This window comes from Arvicanthis niloticus, chromosome 2, assembly GCF_011762505.2.
Source record: "Arvicanthis niloticus isolate mArvNil1 chromosome 2, mArvNil1.pat.X, whole genome shotgun sequence".
Taxonomy (NCBI): Eukaryota; Metazoa; Chordata; class Mammalia; order Rodentia; family Muridae; genus Arvicanthis; species Arvicanthis niloticus.
This window is the reverse complement of record NC_047659.1, coordinates 126,807,018-126,832,095: the sequence shown is the minus strand read 5'-3', so window position 1 is coordinate 126,832,095 and position 25,078 is coordinate 126,807,018. Positions and strand designations below refer to the sequence as shown.

General features: G+C 49.8%; 1 protein-coding gene across 7 annotated transcripts in view; it reads right to left on the bottom strand.

Annotated features, from left to right (window-relative positions):
- Src (SRC proto-oncogene, non-receptor tyrosine kinase) overlaps window positions 1-25,078 on the bottom strand; it is a 46,798-nt gene that overhangs the window by 5,735 nt on the left and 15,985 nt on the right. For 5 of the 7 annotated variants that reach the window (XM_034494974.2, XM_076930140.1, XM_034494975.2 and 2 more), the window contains 7 exons: window positions 9,446-9,622; window positions 8,369-8,665; window positions 7,095-7,194; window positions 6,863-6,880; window positions 2,714-2,812; window positions 2,440-2,543; window positions 855-1,004 (listed from right to left, as the gene is read on the bottom strand). In XM_034494974.2, the coding sequence (XP_034350865.1) occupies window positions 855-1,004; window positions 2,440-2,543; window positions 2,714-2,812; window positions 6,863-6,880; window positions 7,095-7,194; window positions 8,369-8,618 (721 nt within the window). In that variant the 5' untranslated portion in view covers window positions 8,619-8,665; window positions 9,446-9,622. The remainder of the gene's footprint in view (window positions 1-854; window positions 1,005-2,439; window positions 2,544-2,713; window positions 2,813-6,862; window positions 6,881-7,094; window positions 7,195-8,368; window positions 8,666-9,445; window positions 9,623-25,078) is intronic. The other 2 variants (XM_076930137.1, XM_076930141.1) reach the window with 2 other exon arrangements.

Sequence of the window (25,078 nt, the reverse complement as noted above, 5' to 3'; positions counted from 1 at the left end):
AAATGGGGCTCAGGTAGGGTCCCACAGCAAGTTGGCTTCCCTGTCCTGTGTGTATGGTCTACCCTAGGGAGGCCACACCCCCACCCCAGTCACCTAGCAAGATCTCAGAACATAGATGGAACAGAGGATAGTTGGGAGAGGGGAGAATCCTTTGGGAGCCCTGGAAGACATTCCAGAGGAAGAGGTTCCTGGCCTGGATTTGAGGGGTAACTAGGTGGCACCCCACACAGCACATCACCTATGCCAGAGCCCAAGACAAGATCGGCTGTAGCATTGGAAGAGGTGCCAGGAGGCAGGAAGCTGTAGGTGAGGGCGGAGGAACTGGCAGGGGAAAGCATTGGGCAACCTTTAGCCTTGGGACTGTCTCATAAGTTTCCAAGGTAGCCCTGGAGGATTTGGTCTGGGAACCAAATGATCCCCAGAGCATTAGCAGACAAACAGAGAGGCAGCCAGTCCTAGAGAGGCTGAGGCCCAGGCCAAGGAGGCAGCTCAAGGAGCTACACCTAAAACAGCCATGCACAGAAGGGCCCACACCGGCTCATCACTGCACACGGCCTCAGCCCAGCTTGCTCTGCTGTTCTCTAACAAGGAAGCCTCCCCCTCCTTCTCTCCCAGGAACTGGTTAAGACCAGTCTTAGGGCTGCAGAAACAATCAACACCAGCCTCTGGCCCCTCCCTTCTAGCTTGCTCAAGGCAAACCTCCTCCTCACCAGCCAGCTGCAGAGGAAGGAGAGGAGGGGGCTGGGCAGGGAAAGAGGGGAGAAGGGAGGAGATGGAGGAGAAGCAGGGAGGGAAGAGGCATCCAGGGGTAAGGAGGCACACCCTGGGGCACCGTGCTCCATGGGGGCACTCACTGGAGTAGTAAGCCACGAGCTGCTGCAGGCTGTTGAACTGGGTGCGGGAGGTGATGTAGAACCCGCCGCTGTCCAGTTTCCGGATCTTGTAGTGTTTCACGTTTAGGCCCTTGGCATTGTCGAAGTCGGATACGGAGAGGCAGTAGGCACCTGTGGGTAGGAGGGAGGAGACCCCGAGGCACCCTGCTAGTGTGCTCCTTGCTGGAGGAAAGTGAGTTAGTCCCACTTTCTTTCAACCCCTAGTATCCCGAGAGGATTGGACTCCAGGGCAGCCATGTAGGCATAAACCCCCAATGGCAGAGACACACCACCCCCAAACTCACAGCCCTGTAAGACATCTGAATCCCAAATGTGCTCACAGCTATGTGACCCTGACAAGCCACTTCTTGCCCTCTCTGTTTCCTCCCTCCACAATAAGACCTTGAAGATTCACTTGGTACTCAGAAAGCACTCCATAAATGCTGGCCACAGCACTCTCTGTACATCCGTGTCTGTCCTGTTCTGCTTGCTGGAGACCAGCTGAGCAGACAGGAGTAATGGCTGGCTATGTGGGCAAGTGAGTAATTAGTCCAGGGCAGGAGGTACAAGTGGAATGTGGCCCTGCCGCTGCCCTGCCTCTGGAGCCTAGAAAACCAGCCGCTGGGAAGGTCCTGAGCAGAGATCTTTGCTAGATAAAGCCTGGATAGCCTCAGGGAGAGGTGGGCACAGGGTCCAGGGACCTGTCAAGCAGTGGGCAGTTTGGAGTAGAAGGGCTACCCAGCACCCACTGGGGAGGCCCCTGGAGCCCCCCTGGATGTTGTCAGATAAACATTATCTGGTAACACGTGAGTGAGGCAGGCAGGGCTAGGCCTGGGACCCAACCTAACCTGTCTCAAAGCAACCCTGGGAAATCATGTTTTCTACAGTCTGCCCACTTCATGTGCAGACAGAAGGCACGGGCTGGTGGCATCCCTATGCCCAGTGGCAACATGCTCACATTTGCGTATACCCCCAAGTGCCAGGAACCAGGACCATGCCGAGTTACACTGGCTAGCCCCAACAGTGCACAAGCACACCACACACTCATGCACACATGCGCGTGCGCACGCGCGCGCGCACACACACACACCACTGTGTACTGTGCACAGCACACAGCGGGCGTGTGCACTTTTCCATCTCCCGCTGAGCCCCAGACCCACAGGAAGCAGCCTGGCTTGGTTGCCATGGTGATGGACTAGGAGAAAGGGCAGAAACAGCAGAAACAGTCTGTGGGGGAAGGGCAAGACCAGAAAAGGCCCCTGGGAAAGGGAAAAGGGAAACAGAGGGGCACATTGCTTCTGTACCCATCCTGAGAACACATCTACAGCTGTGTGACATTCCTGGTAACCTGTACCCATTCCCGGTGTGAGAAACTGAGGCCAGAGGAAAGCCTCAGCTCGCGTGTCCTGACCAGCTCTGGATCAGTCAGTCTTCCTCAAGTACCACCTTTAGTTCCTGCAATGTCCTCCCCACCCCATGTACCAAACTCCTATTCACTCTCCAATACCCAGCTCAAATAATTCCCTCAAAGCTGAGCTCTGCTGGCCACAGGTGTGCTCAGACATACCTTTTGTGGTCTCACTCTCCCTCACGAGGAAGGTCCCTCTGGGGTTCTCGGTGTTGAGCAGTAACCGCTCTGACTCCCGTCTAGTAATCTTGCCGAAGTACCACCTGGGGTGGGAGGGACAAGACTGTGTCTGTCAGCCAGGGTTCGCTGGCCACAATGTTGGCCCTGGGTACTAGAGACTCAGGGTGGCCAGCCTGCTGCCCACTCAGTCCCACGAGGGACCCTGTACTAGAAGCGGTAGTGGCAGCAGACCATAGCCAAACAACATACTCACTCTTCAGCCTGGATGGAATCAGAGGGCGCCACGTAGTTACTGGGGATGTAGCCGGTCTGCCCCGTGCTCAGCGAGTGTGCCAGCCACCAGTCTCCCTCTCTGAGCAGGAGGGAGGAAGCAAAGAATGAGGTCACCAGGGCAGCAGGGTCAGTAACCCTGACTTCCCCCAAGTGCATGACCAGGCTCTGCAGCAAGGAAAGCTGGGCCAGCCTGTGGACACAGCAAGCCAGAAAAAAACTGGCTAGAGCCTCCACCTCCCTGACACACTGACCCAGAGGGATGCCACCTAAAACCTCAGCAGAACTGAGCCCCATCCGCCCAAGGACTGAACTGTCCAGAAGTGCACAGCGGCCTGCAGGTGCCAAGGGCTGCCTTAGGAGAGAGGAAGGAAGGAAGCTCCCTGTCTGGGGCAGAAGGGAGAAGCAGGGTTTACATGAGATAGATGCCACACTAGACCTTCAGAGTCTCCCCAAGCCCTGAGAGTCCTAATGCCCAATGGAGACAAGGGCTAGCCCTTCTGGCCCAGCAATAGTTCAGGCTCATCCCTTCAAACAACAGTACTTGCCCCTGTCCCAAATCATAGCTCACTCCTAAAATCCATAACCAAAAACTACAGGCCTCCTCCTGCAGCCTATGTGGGGAAAGTGAAGCCAGAGAGAACTAGGCCGTGCCCAAAGTCACACAGCAAGTCATGGGGAATGAGGTGACTAAGCCCCACGCTCAGTGTCCTCTACACTAGTTACCCCAGGAAGAGGGGGAGGAAGGAGGAGGGATCCCAGCAGGGTTCAGGCTCTGGACCTGGGCAGGAGGGGGAGGGGCAGAAGTACCTTTGCAGCCATCTGAATGTGAACCAGGTCTGGCTGGAGCAGGGGTCCAGAGACAGAGGAGGGAGGAGCAAGCGAGAGCCCGACAGGAGAGAAGAGGCAGAGATGGGGGTGGTGAGAGGTCGTGGCAGGGGGGCCAAGGGAGAGAGCGAGAGCCAGGCAGTGCTGGGGACACTGGGAATGGGATCCAGGGGGCAGCCAGAGACCTCACATCCAAAGCGACCAAAGGAGACAGGGAGAAGGTTGGAGGTTTGAGGGACAATTGGAGGACAAAGACTGGGAGCTAGGGTCCAGCCCTTCCCACACCCCCTGTACAGACGGGAAGACTGAGGCTGGAGAAGCAGAGGGCTCTGTGCAAGGTCACACAGCCAGGCCAGGTACCTCCCTGTGGGTACCATGAGGCTCAGTGGCTCTGCAGCTCTTCATGCAAGGCTTGGGGAGTAGACAAGATGGGGTTCAAATCAGTCAGCTGGTGACCTTGGCCCTGCCTTGACCCTGAGAAGACACACAGCATCCCCACCCTGGCCCAGAGACAGAAAAGAAAAGCCCTGGCCTCAAGTCACACAGTCCTGACTTGAATGCACTGGAGGCCTGAGCACATGTTTGCCCAGCTTCACAGATGAAGTTGAGGCCAGGAGCAAGCGGAGCTGGGGAAACTTGAAGGACCTGCTGGAGGCCAGGTGACCATCAGACCCTGGCTAATGCTGGGCCAGAGGGGTCCCTTCCAGGTGGACATGCGCAGTGAAGAGGGTGAGTCATGAGGGACACACACAGGCAAGGGGCAAGCTCCCCTAGCACCCGTGCCCCAAAGCTCCACCCTTGCTCGGCATACACACGTTTCAGTCTGGTTTAACCCCCAAGATCATCCAACAAGGAAGAAGGCAAGGCCCCTCACCTGAGGAAACTACATTTGAGAGGAGTGGAGGACCCAGTCACTCTGGTAAGAAGACCAGTGTTTTCTTTATAGATTGAGGAAACTGAGGCACAGAGGAGAATGATGATTTGCCCAGAGCCACACAACAGTCAATGGCAGAGAGGGAGAGGGGCTGAAATCAGGGGTTCCTAAGGTCCACGGCCAAATGCAGCAAGCAAGCTCTCCAAATCTGCAGAGGCTGAGATTCCCAGAAGCCAGGGGACAAGAGATGGGGAGACAGTAGGACTGGGGCAGAAGACAATCTGCACCAGGATGGGGACCCCGGTTTGACATCAAAGACCACAGAACGAGTTGACCAAACTATAGCCAGAATGAGCAAAGCAGCCTGACAGGTCTCTAGGGGTCACCTCCACAAGAAAATGGGCAGAGAAATCCCGAACTGCTCCCCCACCCCCATGTAGAGGCCGAGCTCCCTGGCTGGCTTCCAGAAGGTCAAATGTTAGCACCTGGACCAACATGGAGTAGGTGCTAATACAAATAAAGCTGTTGATATCACAAGAGCTAAACAGGAACTGAACCACTAAAACCATGTCTCCTAGTGTGTCTGCATCGCCTAAACCCCAAGCCAAATAGTTGTTCCTGGAGGACCACTGGGACCTTAGACAAACAGCATGCCCTCTCTGGGTTTTGGTGTTCATGCTCATAAAGGAGGCAGTATTTAGTCAGTGGAGTCTGTACATAGCTTCAGGCTGGGCTCGGGGTAAGGATGACCACTAGGCTTCGGTGTACCTACCCTAGAAATGGGACATCAATCCCCACTTCCTATGCCAAGGGTCTAGGAGGACAGACTTGCCTTGGGTAGCCAGGGACTGGCTTGGTCAGGGGTCTGGCACTCTCCCATGTGAGGGGCCCCAGTTTCTCAGCTAGGAAGAGGTGCCAGGCCAAGCTGAGCTGAGAATAACGACATTCTCCAGCAGGCAGAACGGTTTGACACCTGAACATCTCTGAGTCTGGGTAGAGCAGGGGTTGGTCAGGCGGCCCCAGCAGCAGGTTCAATAGCCAGATCCTGACCCCACCATTCCACCACCCAGGGACCTCCAGGGGATGAGACTCCTTTGTGACTCACTCCAACTGCCTAACTGTACAGCCCCCACCATCCTAAAAGGCAACAAGAGGGGAGAAAGACACTGCACCCCTAAGGAGTGGAAGCTGCTATGACCCCAGAGTAAGACACAGAGTCTAAGCCGCCAAGCCTTTCCTGCCTCCTGCCACTTGTGCAGAGACTCCCCACAGGGTGGGTCATCACCCAGCACACCCTCCAACGTCTGTGGCCATCCCTTCTCTCAGCTCTGCCTCTATGAGCTGTGTGACTCTGGGTGAGTCAACTATCCTCCCTGTGCCAGGGACACACCGCTCCTCCTCCTGGCCATCAATGCTACCAGCAGCTGGGGACATAGGGATGCAGGGGCTTCCCATTAGGAGGGAAGGAGCAGCTGGCCACTCTGGTGGAGAGGTACTACGGAGGCCCCTTCCCCAGGGTACAGGTTAGGAAAAGGAGAGCAAATGGCCAGGTTCCATCCTGAGTTTGCTATTGGTAGCCATGGACAAGGGCCTTCACAACTTTGAGCCTCAGTTTCCTCATTCACAAAACGGAGCCAGCTCCTGCACCTCCAGGATCAGAGATGACGAGATGGAGGGTTATGAGTGAGACACACAGTGCACGGCTCTTGCCTCACACAGAGGGCACTCCCACCCTGGATCTTGAGGGATGAATAGGAGTTCACCAGATGGATACAGGAGAAGTAGTATTTCAGGCAAACAGAGTAGCATGCACAAGGACTGGGAGGCATGAGCAGCAAGACACACCCAGGAAAATGGAAAGCCTACCTCATGGGCCACTGGAGCTCTGGGATGGATCCTCTCTACCCTCCAGAACAGCTCAAATCAAAGTCCCCAGGCCTTACCTGTTCCAGGGAGAGGCCTCCACAGCCCAGCACATACCTCCAGCCATCAGCTGCCCCCCTCCCAGGGATGCTGCCCGTCACCCTTACCTGCAGTGGCTCACTGTCCTTCCTTTGATGGGCAGTCCGATAGACAGCCCCCTCTCCAAGGGTCATCTTGCAGGGACCCCAGCCTGCTTCTACCCACCCATGGCCTAGTCTGGGGTAATCCACTCCCCACCACACTGCCTCCCTCCCTGGCCTTCAGAATACACTGGTCCTGCATGTAACTGGCACCCAATGCGGAATCACAAATCAGAAGAGGGAGGAAGAGAACTAACAGGAAGGTGTGGGGAGAAGATGAAGGGCTGGCTCACACAGGTGAGATGCAGGATAAGCTAAAGGGACGGGGAGAGAGCTGGGAACACACAGGGGCAGTGGAGGAAGCACATGCAGAGAGCAGCCCCCAGCCTCAGCAAAGCATCCCCCTCTACCTGACCTCGGTACACACCTGACATCCACCTTCCTCCTAAGGGCCAGCGAGAGAGAAGCAGAGAGAAGAGGCTGAGGTGCGAAGACAGGGCCCAAGGCAAGGGAGGAGACTGGTTGGGTCTAGGGAGGGCCACCACCCACCAAGGGCAGAGGCAACCCTGTAACCCTGTTGGCTCTGCACCGCCCTCTGCCAGCAGCTTTGAGTATAGCCAGGCCCACGCTCCCAGTGCTGTCCCCTCTGGGCCACTCACGTGTTATTGACAATCTGCAGCCGCTCCCCTTTCTTGAAGGACAGGTCAGTCTCTGTCCGTGACTCATAGTCATAGAGGGCCACAAAGGTGGTCACCCCACCTGCAGAGAGGGATGGGAGGTGTCAGAACCCTGCAGGGCGTGGGGTGGGAGACTGCCTTCCTCACTCACCAGCCTGTCCCCGAGAGGGAGGGAGCTAAGTGGCCTGAGCCTCCCTGCGGGGCTGCAGACTAGGTGCTCTTTGTCTGATGTGTCTACTGACACAGGCAGAAGCCCCAGAGAACAGGCTTCCTTGCTCTGCACTCAGACCCAGCACACAGTAGATGCCCCAAGCCGCGTACTTAAGGGTCTCTGCCTGTGTGTGTGCCTGGCAGCTTGAGGTTTCAGGACCAAGTTTCAGGACCCTTCCCCTGACTGTCCCCTCACCCACAGCTGCTCCTTGGACTCCTGCATCCCACCCTCCGCTGCACAAGGCTCCACAAATGCTTCTCAAATGATTGAATGGGTGTGTGGTGGCATGGTGGGAAGTGCCTGTCCAAGGGTCTCACCACAACCAAGTTCCTGTGGTGGGATATGGGGCTGGGAACCCCTACATCCTGTTTCTGCATTCTGCAGGTGCACAGGTCCATCTTAGGGGGCAAGATTGTATGCACACCTGTATCCGTGTGTGCTCCACACTGCGGGTGTCTGGCCTAGGAGTGTCTCTAGGAACACTGTGAGCATTTTGTTGGTGTCTCCACTCAGAGAGGGTACATGCCCAGTGTGGGCACATAACATGGCCGAGTTTGGGTGGGATTTGTAGGTGTGGGTGTGCATCCGTGCGTGTGGCTCAGTCTGATCGTGGGATTTGCACGCATGGGTGTGCAGCCGTAAGTATGGCTCCGTCACAGCGTGGGATTTGCACGTGTGGGTGTGTAGCCATGCATAGAGGAGTGAGCGTGAGTCACCCTGCTAAGTCCCCGGCGGCAGGGCTGCCGCACCACACAGCGCCAGCAGAGGGCGCAGGGGCGCACTCGGCCACCGCTCAGCAGAGCCAGGAACAAAGGCTGGGCGGGAGGTGGCCGCTAGTCCTTGGCGCTCCTTCCCATGCGAGCCTCAGGGTCCCCTACAACCCTCTCCTTCGGAACCCCTGAACCTGGCAGCACCAAAGAGGCAGGATCCCCGCTTTCCAGTTTATGAGTCCTTCCCCATTCGCAGCCTCTAGAAAACCAAGTCCCCAGAACCCAGAGAGGGTGCACCATAGCTCAGGGACACACAGCAAGGGGGGAGGGCCGACCTGCCAGAGGCCCCGCCCTCTGTGGGGAGGTGACCGTGTCCGAAGAGTTGAAGCCTCCGAAGAGCTTGGGCTCGGCGGCCGCGGGAGGCACGAAGGCGGCGCTGGGCCCGCGGTGGCCGTCAGCAGAGGCGGGCTTGCTCGGTGTCTGTGAAGCCGGGAAGGCGCCCCCCGCCCCGTGCACGTTCTCCGCAGGCTCCAGGCTGCGGCGCCGCTGGCTGGCGTCCTTGGGCTTGCTCTTGTTGCTGCCCATGGTCCTGGCTGGGGGGCGACAGAAAACCCTGAGGTAGAGGAGAGCCTCTGGGGACAAACAAGACACCCGAGTCACTCAGTGGATAGGCAAACTGAGGTCCTGAGAAGGGGACTAGCCACCCTAGGAGAGTTCATCTCACAGTTTCGCCTATAAAATAAATTGTTGGCACTTTAGGACGCAGCTACGGATAGAAGACACACCAGTCCAGAGTCCTGACCGCTGGACCCAAAGTCAGTTTCAGTCTTTCATTGGCAGGGACACTTGAGTCATATCTGTGTCCCTAGCACATAGGAGGGTTCAGTTAAGTTCTGCTGAATGAATACATGGCTGACAAGTTGTCTAACACAGGGGGGAAGGTGCTAAAAGTGTTAACAGAGGCAGCAGTACAGTATGTGGCTTGAAGAAGGGATGGCCAGGCCTTTCAACCACAGGACCTTTGCAAACACTATTCCCTGACAGCTTCACCTCTCAAATCAAGGAAGGAAGGAAGGAAGGGCAACAAAAATGTTTCACGTCACATCCTTTAGGAGGGGGGTCCCCAAATCCTTTCATGAGCCCCCAGACTACTGTACCCCCTTGGTTATATGTAACCCCCTCTTCTTTTAATTCCTGAATTGCACACTGATATGCACAGCGAGGTATACAGCAGGTACTTAATAAACAACCAATGAATGATGAGCAGGGAGAGAAAGTTTGAGAGGTCCTGGGACCTGGACACACAGAGGGTCAAGTGGAAGGCCCAGTGGCACCCAAGGCAGGCAACCCTCCATATTCATGCCTAACCCAGGAAGCTGGGCTGGGGGCTCCTCTCTTTCATCTCCACTCACTTGATAGGTAGCAGGGCTACCCCAGTGGATCTGGGGAGCAGTCTGGGGGCGTGGCACAGACACCAGCTGTAGTATCCGGGGTCTTGGCCTAAAGACCCTGCTCCACCTCTCCTGCTCCGTGTCCCTAGGCGAGCTGCTCCCTTTCTCTGGGCCTCAACATCCGCATCTGCAGAGACTCTGTGGGATATGAACATGAAGACTGTTAGAGCTCTCACACGGAGGAGCAGGATCCCCACCTGCCTAAATGCCCTTTGACCTCTCCAAAGATCCTGGGAGTGAGAGGAAGATGGGTAGCACAGCGGTTGGAAGGCTCTGGAACCCAATTCTCCAGCTCTGGTGTCAACTATCTGGTCTGCACTAGTGTGGACATCGTCCCCTGTACTATGTCTTCCCCTTATGTGACAGAGCTGACATGGCCAAATGGGGCCACAGCAGGAGTCACCCTGCACACCAGCAATCACTGGCATGTGTTCTGGATGTGCCACCAGGAAGGGGTGGCAGAACTGACCACTCTTCTGGGCTGCAGGAGGCCTCGGCACTAGTCTAGATCTCCTCAAAGAACCCTAAAGGGAACAAGTCTTCTTAGTAATACTAGGTACCGAGCTCTGTGGCTCCTACCCACGGGGACCTGGGTGCAGCAGTCAGTTCTATACCTTCAGAGCTGCAGAGGTGCATACTGGGGTGTGGCTCAGGCTGACACCCAGAGTCAGAGAATGTGGACAGGGTCTCACATAGCTCAGGCTGACCCTGAACTTGCTCGTGGTTGAAGATAACCACCTAATCCTGCTGCCTACTCACCCCAAGCACTGAGACCACAGGTGTGCACACCGCGTCCTGGCCTGCACATGCAAGGTGAGTATTCTACTGACTGAACCCTACACACTTTCCTTTCCTTTTGTCTTTTAAATGATATTTTTTTATATGCATTAGGTTTTGCCTGCACATATGTCTGTGTGAGGGTGTCGGATCCCCTGGAACTGGAGTTCCAGGAAGTTGTGAGTTGCAATGTCGGTACTGGGAATTGAACCCAGGTCCTCTGGAAGAGCAGCCAGTGCTTTTAACCACTGAGCCATTTCTCCAAATTATCTTCTTAATAAACTCAACTCTACTTTATATTGACTCATCCTGGAATTCTTTTCTGCAGCTCCATGTGAGTGGAGATTTCTAAGAACCCAGCAGGCTGCGGCAGGCTGCAGTGGGGAATCTCTGTGCACAGGTCCACAGCACAGGACCACAGGGAATGGATGAGAAGAACACTTGAAGCCGTGCAGTGGTGGCGCACGCCTTTAATCCCAGCACTTGGGAGGCAGAGGCAGGCGGATTTCTGAGTTTGAGGCCAGCCTGGTCTACAGAGTGAGTTCCAGGACAGCCAGGGCTACACAGAGAAACCCTGTCTCAAAAAAAAAAAAATAAAACAAAAAAAAAAAAAAAAAAAAAGAATTTGCCTGAAGTCACACAGCATAAGAGTTAAAGGATGAAGGTGGTTGTGGCAACAGCCACACAGGGCAAGCAGGAAAAGGGCTGCTTGAGGGGTCTGGTGGGAACTCAGGGCTCCTCAGGCCCCCTCTCTCCTCCTCTGTTCCCACCTCCAGTAGCTGGAGAGTACCCAACAAGGACTTTAGCAGTATTGGGGGGAGGTCATATTGGGTGGGGTTGAGGCTCCCTTTGGAAAGTGTCTCTCCTGGAGCTTAGACCCAGACTTCAAGCTTCCCTGGAGTAGGGGTGTGACATCTGCCCAGTCACCGTGAGTCACCCATTTGAGGGAGCCCCCATCTTTCACCACTTGCAAGTTCTGAGATAGAAATAGGTCCTTGAGGGTCAAAGGGAAACAGTAAAGGATGTAAACTGAGGCCCCAAAAGGAAGGTGGCCCTTTCCCATGGGTCCAGTGCCTGACCACAGGCTCCTGATTAATTCCACCACAGGGGGGCTTCTACATCCCCTGCCACAACCCAGCTCCAACAGACCAGGTCCTGCCTAACCCAGCATCTCCCTAACTCTGCCCCACCCCGCACAGCTCAGTCTCACACCAATACTTGCAGAGCCCTGGCTCTGGGTGCCAGCTGCTACAGCGTGGAACCCTGAGAAAACTCCTGAACCTTCTTCCAATGCAACCTGTGTCAACCCAGCCCCATCCCTCAAACCAGGGCCCCGCCATCCTCAAAGACACAGCCGTCATGTCCCCTCCTGCCCATCCTAAAGCCAGAGGCTTCTCTATAAACCACGCAAGCCTAAGGACTCTCCCCAGAAACCAGTAATAACTGAGTGTGCATCAGTGGAGTTAAACAACAGCCCGCTGGCCCTGAGGAGGCTGGGCAGCACCCAATTTGAAAAGATGCTCCTGCCTCATTGTCAAAGTAAAGAGAAAGAGGTAAAGATCATGGCCTCCTGGCAGCAGGAGACACTTCCACTGGCATCATGGTGCCTTGTTTTCTTTATCTGCAAAGTGGGTTCATTCTCACCAACTACCTCACAGGGTTGTCAGGGCTGGAGATGACCCAGGCACTGGGCTCTGTGTTGCCCACAGCAAGCAGGATCTACTATTGCTGTAGTGTGACTGTTTGCTCATGTGTGTGTACAGGCAGATATACACTTAGAGAAAGTTCTGGAAGAGTCCCCAAGTCTTTACAATGTTTCATGTGACAAGGTGTTGGTCTGGAAAAGGAAAGTCCCCTTTTTACTTTATATCCTGCATCAGGTGACAGCTGGAAGATTCTCATGATGATAATTATTATCTACAGTACTGGGGGTGAAACCTGAGGCCTTGTGCTCACTAGGCAAGCAGCCAAGGACCACTGAGTACTTAAGAACACTCAAGAGGACCCCACAATCCCCCTGTGGCAATCTGCTCTGGGTACAGATCCCACTGCCCAGGACTCCACACTCCCTCTCTGGGGGGCTCACAGTGGTCCTTCTCGCCTGAAAAGGTGCTTCCTCTTCTCAGAATGAATGTAACCAGGTGTGGCAGGGCTGTGATGAAGATCTCATCAGAGCAGGGCACGAGTTTGCAGCTAACTCAATGTTGCCATGGTTGCCATGGTGTCCTTGGAGATTCCCATCTTTTAAATGGGCATGGGCTGGGGCATGAGTCAGCAGAGGAAGCCTCCCTGCCCTGCACTCATGAGCCCTCAGTTCCATCCCAACACCACAGTAAAACCAGACAGACAGACAGATAGACACACACATATACATCATACATACATAAGACAGAGGGGATTATACTAAGTCTGACATCTGGAACTAAGAGTCTGTGTGACAGGGAAGAATTGGTTTCTGATGAACTCTGTCCTTACAGGGAAAGGATGAACAGTCCAAGAAGGGTTGGAGTGTTCCCACAAAGCCAGTGCTCACCAGGGACTCTCCACTGTCCCTGCGGCATAGGAGAAGACACAGCCTGGCCCACAGCAACAGAGGAAATGAAGGCTGCCAGATGTGCCTCCGAGCCCTGCCCCCACACAGATGCCCCCATTGCCCGAGGCATCAGAAACATCAAAAAGCAACCATAGCCCTGAAACCACAGCGCCAGGGCGGGTGCCAGCTCAGCTTTTCCTAGGCACACAGACTAGGCAGGCCTCAGTTTACCCCTCCAAAATGGCATGATATTCCTGCTCAAATGAGCTTGCAGTAAGGTAGACACAGGGTAGTGATGTTTGCAAGGTGGGAAGCAATGGAGAAGTATCTGCTGATATCATCATGTCTATGGAAGACCTGCCCCGGCCTCTGATCTCTCTTTGATTGCTCTCACCATCACACAAAGACCTCCCAATGCCTCATTAAGTACTAAGGTAGGGACTGGAAAAGAAGTCAGAGTGGTCATCTGTCTACGCTGCGTTACGGATGGAGGCCAGGGAGAACAAGATCATGCTCTCTGCTGAGCAGAGAGATGATGGATTCAGAGGTTACGAATATGTAGCACTTTTGCAGAGGTCTCACATCCAGTTTTCGGCACCTATATTTAGAGAGCCCACAGACACCTGCACCCCAGTTCTGGGGGGTCTCCATGGGCACTAATAGGTACAGACACATCATTAAAAACAAAACACACCTTTCAAAAAAGAACATGGAAAAACAGTCACACGCAAAGTGAATTATGCACAATGACAGAAAGCTAAAAACCAGTAAGATATTCACACACCAATAGTGTCAAAAAACGAAATGAAAGAAAGCTTGGCATTACAAACAGCCATTATTCCCTTACAACCTTCAAGCTGAGTGTGAGCCCTGTAAAACCCCTAACGAGGTGTCAGGCATCAGTGGTGCATGCCTTTAATGCCAGGATGCAGAGGCAGAGGCAGTGGATCTCTGTCAGTTCCAGGCCAGCCAGGGCTACATAGTGAGATCCTGTCTCAAAAACAAAACCAAGAAATCCTACCTATAAACCAAGATTTATAAAATACATTTTATTTTATGTACACAAATATTTGCCTTTATATACAAATATGCACCTTGTGCCTGTGCCCAAAGATGTCAGGAAGGACACTGGATCCCTGGGAACTAGAATACAGGCAAGCGTGAGTCACTGTGTGGATGCTGGAAACTAATATCAGGTCCTCTGTAAAAGCAACCAGTGCTCTTAACTTCTGGGTCATTAGTCTAGGCCTCATCTCATCTCATCTCATCTCATCTCATCTCATCTCATCTTATTTTTGAGACAAGGTCTCTCTTGTCCAGTCAGCCCTGGCTGTCCTGAAACTTACCATTTAGACAATTAGACTAGGTTAGCCTTGAACTCACAGAAATCCACCTGCCTCTGTCTCCCAAGTGCTGGGATTAAAGGCGTGCACCCCCGCCCCCCCCCACACTTAAGTTTCTTAAGAAGAAGATAAATCAGTCCATATAAAAACCTTACATAGAGTCAGGCGTGGAGGCATATACTTGTCAACCCATGGAGGCAGAAAGAAGAAGATAGTGAATTCAAGGCCATCCTGAGCTACAAAAAGACCCTGCCTAAAGAAAAAAAAAAAGTCTGCCTGGCTTGATAAACAAATTTAAAATAGAAAAAAAAAATGTGCAACTCATGTTAGACAAGAGGTTTTTTTTTTCCTTAATATATAAAAAGCTCAAACAAGATAAAAAAAAAAAAAAAAAAAAAAAAAAAATTTTCACAGGAAAAGCAAACTGAGAGAACCTTACACACCACAAGACTCAGACAAAAGGCAAATGGAACCACAGTGGCCTCCCAGGAACAGCAGATCCACATTCTCCTCAAGTGTGCGTGCATGTTGTCCAAGTCAGACCATATGCTATGACAGAAAACAGGGCTCAATACATTTTTAAAAAAAATCAAATCACACAAAGTGTTTCCAGCCATGACAGAGCAGAATCAATCAATAAAAAGGATATCGGGGGACCCCACAGGTGAAGGCTACCATGGAAGAAAACACTAAAATAATTAGAAAAGAAAACAAGAGGCTGGATGCAGCAAGCAGGGAACTTAGAGAGAACTTTGCAGGGTAAATGTCTCTGCCAAGAAGGGAGATCTCAAATCCATACGCTGACCTGCCACAGTCAAAACAAACTAAACACAGCGCGAATGAAATGGAAAAAAATAATGGAGCTTATTAGCATGGGACTGATAGAGCAAAAAACTAGCAGGAAGAATAAAAATCCCAGGCTGTGACTTTTAAAAGACCACCAAGAAAGCGCTGCCAGCTGCTGAGCAGGGACAAAGAGCCCAGGTTACTCAGCTTGGAATGAACGCAGATCAGCAAAGCTTTGGGAATCAGATGAGCAGGCTGTGGTGAGGGTGCCTGTGATCCCTGCACTCTGGAGGCTGAGGCGAGAGGACCTTGAGGGCAGCCTTAGCTACATAATGAAAACCTATTAGAAGGGTGGGGAGACTCAGCCTTAAGGTTCACCCTCAGAAGACAACCTGTGGGATTCAAATCTCTCCTTCTATCGTGTGGGTCCTGGGGACTGAACTCAGGTCATCAAGCTTGGCAGCAAGTGCCCTTATGCTCTGAGCCATCTTGTTGGCCCTAAATCTGTAAATTTTTCTATTTGTGTATGTCTGTGCCTGCAACGCGTGCATGGAAGCCAAAAGTAAGAGTCAGATCACCTGGAGCTAACGTTACAGAAGGTCATACGACTCCCAATATGGGCATTCCTCTGGAAGAGTAGCAAGCATCACTAACCACTGATTCATCTCTCCTGGCCCTGAATTAGTCATTTAAAACTTCCCTCAAAAAGGCCCAGGCCCAGATAGCTTCACTGGTGAATTCTCTTGACATGAGCCAAATGACTAGGAGGCTTCAGTGGTGGATTGGGCCAGATACTTAGGGAGGGTTAAGGCCAGTTCTCCATCAGGACACAACTCCGATTCATTCCATGAAGCCAGTGCCCCTGGAACTGCAAAAAGACATCCTCAGAAAATGACAAACTGACATCTCAGAATCCAGAAGTTAAACTGTCCACAGTCAACAGGAAAACTGGCTCAGACACGTATGAAAGAGTCAACGCCAGGCCAAGCCTCCCTTTTAAAAACCAGTGACTAACACACCCACCCGCCACAGAACAAAACCACAGGATGATCTCAACGTGCGGCAATCTAAACACACACGGAAAAGACGTCTGACGTAACCCCACACCATCCCACCACAAAACACACAAAAAAGGAGTGGGCCATACCTGAGATTCCAGCGCTCAGAAGACAGAGACAGAAAACCACTAGTTCTCAAGCAATCACGGGCAATGTTAACAAAGACTATCGAAGAATGGGGGAACAGGAAAAGGAAGTGGGAGAGGAGGAAGGAGAAGACAGTGTGACGGAGGTAGAGGGGGCAAGTGAAGAACTCCCTCACCTGACACAGAGCATCTAGAAAAGCCACAGCTCATGGGGTGCTAATGGTGACAGATGGACAGGAAAGCCCAGATGTCCCCAGCAGCACTTCTATTTGAAGCTGTACTTAGAGCTCCAGTCAGGGCAGTGAGAAAGAAAGTAACAGACAAAGCCTACAGGCTGAGAGGGAAGGTGTCAAGTTATGTCTACTTGCAGATGACATTACTGCTTGCTTGCTTGCTTGCTTGCTTGCTTGCTTATTTACTTTTAAGACAGAGTCTCAAGTAGCCAGGATGGCTTTGAACTCTAACACTGGCTCTGAACTGATTCTCCTGCCTCCATCTCTTAAATTGTGATATTACAGGCACATGCCACCACACTGGGCCAACGTGAATCACATGGATAAAACGCTAAGGAGTCTGCTAAAACTCTCACAACTAGTGAGTTCAGGAAGGTCACACATTACAGGGTCAACCTGTAAAAGCTCATGAGATAGATGGCTCAGTGGGTCAAGGTGCCTGCTGCCATGTCTCACATCCTGAGTTCAATCCCCAGGACCCATATGGTAGGAGGAGAGAACCAACTCCCAAAAGTTGTCCTCCGATCTCCACTTACATGTCATGGTACGTGCACACATGTGCATATACAAAATAAAAGATTGTACAAACTGTGGTGACTACTCCTGGTTGTCAACTTGACTACATCTGGAATGAACTACAGGCTAGAAATGGAGATCCAGATCTTGAGGCTGGAAGACACAGGTTCTGACCTGGATCATGACTTGGAGATCTTGCGGCATAGTGGCCATGAAAAGTTTAGGCCCAGGCAAGGTAGTACATGTCTTTAATCCCAGCAGAGAGAGGCAAGCAGATCTCTGAGTTCAAGGTCAGCCTGGGACAAAGCATGTTCTAGATCCAGGCATGGCTGTACACACCTTTAATCTGGGCCACACCTTCTGCTGGTGGATCTGCATTGGACATTGGTAGAAGGAAGATTTTACTCTTCTTCACTTGCTTGCACTTACTTGACAGTGCTTCTTTCTGTAGACTTTTACAGAAGACCAGCTTAAACAACTAGCCTCGTGTGACTGAGCAACTATTAGATTCTTGGACTTCCCATTCACAGCTGCCCATTGTTGGGTTAGTTAGACTACAGACTGTAAGTCCTTACAATAAATTCCCTTAATATAGAGAGACATTCCATAAGTTCTGTGATTCTAGAGAGCCCTGACTAATACCCAGACTGTCAGGAGCCATAATGGGACAAGCTAATAATTAGCAGGTGATCATCCTGAAATGGCTTGCCTTGGATTATTATATAATCTGCAACAAGTGAGCCCTTATTCAGCAAGATTGTAAGGGACTTATTTCAGGAAAAATTCCTGCTATTAATATGCTTTTCCTATTATTATTAAACATATGTAACAATCACTAAGCAATAGCACACCCCTTTGGAGCAGATCTCTGCAGATCCACGAAGATGTACTGTCTTGTAGTGATGCTATACAGACAAATAGATGACTTCTTAAGTCTTTAATGATGATCCTATAAGAATTCTTAAAATTATATCAATGATTATTAAGCTCTTTTATAGTGGGACTGCTATTAGGTCCCTTTCTGATAGTCAAAACTGCGATGAGAACTCTGCCAGTCTCCCGAGTGTCATCAGTTAATTGTTCTTAGACAGTAACCAGACTTTCTCCTACTCAGAGCACATTCCAAGAGGTTGTAAAATAGTTAACCAAAGGTCACTAATGGGGAACTAACCATTTATTATAGGTGCTGGAACAGAAGAGAAAATATTGCCTGGGTTTATCTATACAAAACTTCATTCATGTCTTAGTTATAGTTTTAAACCTACAGTGAACCTGTGGAGCTAGACAGGTGATGGATGTTTAGCCAGATAATTACTCCTAATGGATATGCATGTAAACATTCTCTGTTGTAAACTTCTATTTCAATTTATGATTTGATTTTTGGTGTGAACTTGTGATGAACTTTGTAACATGTGATCATGTATTCTGAAAGATGTATAAGTACTGAAGAGAAAGACAAAGAGAGTAGTAGTAATTGTTATCTTTTGTCCCTTCCCTTCCTTTTCCCCTGCCTAGAATTCTTTCCCTTAGAATTTTTCCCTTATTAGATTTTTTTCCTTTTACCCACTTAGGACCTTTCCGCTCTCCCTCTTAGATAGCTTTCATAGGAAACTTTTTACACTTAGTAATAAACTCTATAGCAACTTCTCTAAGTGTTTTTTCTTCCTGCAACCTTAGAGTAGCAGGCATAAGTTAGGGCCCAGCAGTTCCTGCTGAGATAGAACAATGGCTACTTACTTAATCCTTTGCTGTTTTGGGGCTGAGGTGCTAAGTGCAGGAAACTGCAGTTTCTGGCCTCAGGATCACAGAAGGCAGGTCAGCTACAGTAGCATAGTAAGTAAACTTTTCTAGCATAAATAAGTAAAATTTTATTATACGGCAACCCTAAATATCTTGTAAGACCAAGTCTTACCCCCAAACACACACACCCGCCGATGCTCTTCCCCCTCGGCTGCCTCAAGAAGAAAAAGAAGAGGAGGAGGAGGAGGAAGAGAAGAAAAAGAGGAAGAAAAAGGAAGAAGAGGAGGTGAAAGAATGAAGAGGAAGAAGAAGAAAAAGAGGAGGAGGAGGAAGAGGAGGAGGAAGAGGAAGAAGAAGAAGAGGAGGAAGAGGAAGAGGAAGAGGAGGAGGAGGAGGACAACGATGATGGGGGCAGGCCCCTGGCAACAGACCTTTTTCAACTGAGTTTGGCGTATGGCTTAACATACGTTGCTCATCAGTATTCATATGGCCTTGGCTCTCATCCCCAGCCTCACAAAATACAGAGATGCACTTCTATACACTAGCAGCCAATAAACCAAAACTGAAGGTAAGAATATCCCATACCATCCGAGAATCTTGAACAAGATCAACAACAACAACAAAAGGCAAGACCTAAGCTCCCATAGGCTACGACCCTGCTGTGAGAAATAAAAGAGCCCATTAAAGGAAGGCTGCCCATATTCCCAGGTCATGAGAACAAATACTGGTCAGATGATGAGTGTGGGCTGGGAAACACCATCAGCAAGACACTCACCACACAGTCATGAAGACCTGCATTTCAGCTGTACCACCTGTAAGCTCAGCTCTGTGAAGCAGAGAAACAAGCAGATCCCTGGGACCCACTTGCAGCATCCCAGCCTCCTGGGAGAATCCAAATCAGTGAGAGAGCCTATCTCAAAATGACAGGAATGACAGCTAAGGAACCTCTGGGTCACCCCTAAACACACACACACACACACACACACACACACACACACACGAATACGCGCGCACACGTACACACGCATGTGTACACAGCGTACAAAAATGGCAATACGCCCACCTAATCAACTGGGGGGTTCCAGCTGACCTCTCTATGAACCCTGACGGCCTGACTTTAAGTTACTCGTGGAAAGTCAAGACACCGGGAATTGTCAAAACCATTCCTGAAATTGAAAACACAGATTGAGAAGTCACACATCTCCAACCTTAGGTCATCACAACAGTGTGGACTGTGACACACACAGCCCTGAAACCCTATGGGACAGCTTCAGGGCTCACATGATGGCCCAGCGGATAAGGTGATTGTTCACAAGTCTGATGAGCTGAATTTAATCCTCAGAGCACACAGAAAAGTAGGAGAGTGACTCCACAAAGCTGTTCTCTGAACTCCACAAGTGCATCATGATGTGTGTGTGTGTGTGTGTGTGTGTGCACGCACGCGGGCACACACAGACACACAATTAATAGCAGTAAATAAATTTCAGAAAACACATACACTTTCAGAGTCAGATGACATTTCCAGGACACCAAAATACCTCAGTAGTGACAGCAGTCTTTCAACAAAGGCTGCTGGGACAACTGAGTGGCCACAAGTGACAGCAGAACATGTGACAGCTTCCTCCAACAAAATACAAAAATGGCTTGAAACAGACCACAAGCCTGAACCTAAGAGGCAAAACAAAAAGCTTGCATGAGGAAAGTCAGGCATGGTGGAACGCACATTAATCCTAGGACTCTGGGTAGAGACAGAGATACCAGCCTCTACTTGGAAACAAGCTTTGAGGCTAGCTTTGGCTACAAGAGGCCCTGTCTCAAAGAAACAAAGACCCAAAAGGAAATATAGGTAAAAGCTTCGTGACCTTGGGCTTAATGATCTCTCATGCCAGGTGAGGTGTAACAGGATTGGAATCCCAGCATGTGGGAAGCTGAGGTAGAAGGATCATGAATTGGAGGCTACCCTGGGCTACATAGTAAGGCATGTTATGGTTAGTGTTGTTACTAGATAGAATCTAGATTCACTAGGGAAGCAGGCCTATGGGAAAGACTGCAGGAGATAATTTTGACTGTTTTATCTGAAGTGAGAGACACGCCCACTATGGGTGGCACCATTCCCTGGCAGGGATCCTGGACTGTTTAAGTAGAGACTGGCGGCTGGGCAGCTGCCTTTGTTCACCTTCTCTGTTTCCTGACTGTGGACGCAATGGTATCAGCTGGGTCAAGCTCCTGCCATCTTAGCTCCCCCTATAATGATGGAGTGTGCTCTTGAAATACGAACCAGAACCCTTAGGCTGCTCTTGTCAGTGTTTTGTCACACAACAGGAAACGAGACTCAGATAACCCCTGTCCAAAAAAAAAAAAAAAAAAAAAAAAAAAAAAAAGCCAAAACAAAACAAAAAACACAGAAGATATTTCAAAATCATTGAATAAGGAATTTATATCTAGATGATAAAAGGAAACCTAGACCATCAAGATGGGCTCAGATGGGTAAAAGTTTCCTGCCAAGTCTAAAAATACTGAGTTCAATCCCCAGACACACACACACAAACCAGTGTTCCAATGTTTTTAAAAATGTCTAAGGCTAGAGAGATGGCTCCGTGGTTAAGAGTGTTTGCTATCCTCTCAGAGGACCAGGATTCGGTCCCCAGATCAGGCAGCTCACATCCACTGGTACCTCCAGTTCCAAGGAACCTAACAACCTCTACCGGCCTGGGAGAGAACCTGTACTCATGCACAACACACGCATAAACACGCAAGTTAAAAAAAAAAATCCTGGGCTGGAGGCTGAGTGGCAGCGCACTGGGCTGGCATGAGTGGGGGCCTCTGGGTACAACTGGACAACAAACAAACCCAATTTCAAAATGGGAAAAGGACACCAACAGGCATTTCTCCTCCAGAACCAGCCTGCAGCTGACATGGACAGAAGCTCATCGCCAGAACCCACGAGAAAAGGCAAGTCAGTCATGAGAGATGCTGTGTCCTGCCCACAGGACATCTGTCATCAGAAAGGCAGCCAGCACCAAGCACTGTCAGGAACATGGGGGCGCCTTCTTCTATGATTGTGGGGCATCAAGCGATACAGCCACTTGACAAAACAGTCTGGCCGTCCATAAGAAGGTTCAATGGGGACTTACCATGCCATCCAGGAAGTCCACTCCCAGGTGCACATCAGCAGAAATTAAAAGATACAAGCACACAGAAACCCACGCGCCACAGCACACAGAGTAGCATTCACCGTGGACCCACAATGAAAGAACCAATGCCCATCAACAGATGAGCACGTGAGTAGACTGTACACATGCCAGGGTACACATGCTGGGTAGAACCACAGGAATAGCACCAGGCTTAGAGTCCACGGCTGTGCTGACCCACTGCCTGAGTTCCACTCGGAAGGTCTGTTTGTCTTGCTCCTCTTCCGACTCCCTTGGCCTGGCACTCAGGCGCTGCTGGGCATCCTCACTTCATCCCTAACCCCATGCAGCTGGCTAGCGGATGACCATCACAGAGCCCACCTGGACTCCAGACCTCCTATCAGGAAGCATGAGTTTCCCTCACTCTTATCCATATCCCTCCTCCTGGCACCTGAGGTCTTCAGCTTGTTGTTTATCTCTCACACTCCAAAAAATTGCACATATGCATGCACACACATGTTTTCAAAATAAAATGAGTACATTAAAGGGTCATGGTAACTTCCACATTCATCACAGCACTATTTACAATAGCCAGAAACAGCTCAAGTGTCTGCCAGCCAGTAAGTAAAGGACAAAGCTGTCATTTGAACCAACATGGAGGGCATGTGGAAAGTAAAGTATGCAGGCACCAAAATACAAGTCCCACCTGATCTCACTCACACGTGGGGCCTTTAAAAATTGCTATCATAGGAGCTGGTGAAACAGCTCAGCAGTTAAGAGTATTGGCTGCTCTTGCAGATTTCAGTTCCCAGCATCCATATGGCAGCTCACAACCATCTGTAGCTCCAGCTCCAGAGGAATGGTGCCCTCTTCTGGCCACCTCAGGTACCTGTACCCACATGCACACACACACACATACACACATTTAAAATAAAATAAACATTTTTAAAAACTTTGACATCATGGGCTAGAGAAATAGATCATCAGTAAAGAAAACTGCTCTTTCAGAGTTCTGAGTTCAATTCTCAGCACCTACATGGCAGCCCACAACAAGTCTATAACTGTAATCCTATGGGAGTCAGTGCCTACTTCTGGTGTGCATATATACCCGCAGGCCAAACACCTGCATATATTACATACATACATACACACATAGATTTTTTTAAAATGTTATCATAGAAGCTAAGATAGAATACTACTACTTTTTACTTTTCCTGAGGAGGAAAGAGAAAAGAGGGGATGAGGAGAGGTTGACCAATGTGTAGGATGTTCTAGCTGGATAGGTCGAAGGAGGCCCTGTGTGCCTGCAACTGAACAGCTGGACTGTCAATAGGTAACAATACACTGCACACTTCAAAAAGCTGCAAGAACTAATTCTGAATGTGGGAACCCAGAGAAACAGAGTGTCTGAGAAGACAGGCTCACTTGAGTTTGACCATTATAAAACACACAGGGGCTACAGCTGTAGTTTAAGGGTGGAGCAACTAACTGCCTAGCAGGAGGGAAGGCTGCATCTCAGCACAGAATCAATCAATCAATCAATCAATCAATCACATGTTATCTATAAACATACAATTTTTATGTCAATTTAAAAATATTTTCATTACATTTCATTTTTTGAGATTATTTTACGTGAGCGTTTTGTCTTCCATGTATGTCTATGTAGTGCGTGTGCATACCTTGTGCCCAAGGCGTGCAGAAGAGGGCATTGACTCTCCTGAAATTAGAATTACCACCACGTGAATGCAGGGAGTTGATCCAGGTCCTCTGGAAGAGCAGCAAGTGCTCATAACTGCTGAGCCACCTCTTTAGCCCCTGAGTTTATTGTCATCTGTGTGTGGTTGAGTGTGTGAGTGTGTGTGTGTGTGTGTGTGTATGGGGGGGGTATATCTGCCATTGTATGCATGTAGATGTCAGAAGGCAAATTAGAAAAGTTAGTTCTCTCTCCCATGTGGGCTCCAGGGATCACAACCAGGTTGTGAGCCTTGATGGCAAGTGTCTTTACCTACACAGCCATTTCACTAGCCCTCAAAAGCATCTTAATGTGTACATACATACATACATACATACACATATATGTATACATATACATACATACATATACATATATGTATACATACACATATATGTATACATATACATACATACATATACATATATGTATACATACACATATATGTATACATATACATACATACATACATACACACATACATACATATACATGCATATATACATACACATATATGTATACATATACATACATACATACACACATATATACATATACATGCATATATACATACATACACATATATGTATACATACATACATACACACATATATACATACATATATACATACATACACATATATATACATATACATGCATATATACATACATACACATATATGTATACATACATACATACACATATATACATACATATATACATACATACACATATATATACATATACATACACATATATGTATACATATACATACATATATACATACATGCATGCATACATGCATACACACACATGGGCTGGGGAGATGGTGGTCTGGATGAAGTGCCCGTTATGCATGCATGAGGACCTGAGTGCAGAAGTCTAGCACTATCGCTGCTCGGCCTTTTGGCTAAGATCAAGTGCAGAAGTCTAGCACTTACGCCAGGCACAGCAGCCCATGCCTGTGACTCCAGCAATGGGAGCCGTGACAGGCAGATCCTGGGGACTTCCTGACCTAGTCTAGCTGAGAGTGAGGTGCAGGCTCAGTGAGAGATACTACCTCAAAAGATAAAACGGACAAGTGATTGAGGAAGATGTCAGACTCCAGCTGGCACGTGTGCTCACAGGGCATACACCCTTACACCCCCCACTCGGGGAAACCCAGAGGACAGAGACAGAGACAGACATAGGGCATATCCACACAATGAAATATTATTTGACAAGAAGAAGTCTTGACACAGCTGGCTAAATAAATGCCCCAACTAAGTAGGTCTTGAAAATATGATGCTAAGTGAACAGAGAAAATCAACTCTGACAAGGACATGCAAAGGGCCACTTCAAATGGACAATTCCCCCGGGACGTTATCTCATCACTGTGACAATTTTTAAAGCCATCCTGGAAATCAATGTTCACCTGACAGATTGGCAAATTGATACTTCTATAATTTAGCCTTAAATCCAGTATCATCTCCAGCCTGGTAGGAGAGAGGCGACCACACATGGCTGCTACTTCTCCAAAAGACACTCTGTTAACACTACCCAAATTATAATTGCAGAGTTATGTCATAAGTTCAAGACCAGCCTGGGCTACATAGTGAGCTGAGAGCTATCCAGCCAGTTGAAGGTTAGCCTAGGCTACATAGTTCATTCAAACCAGC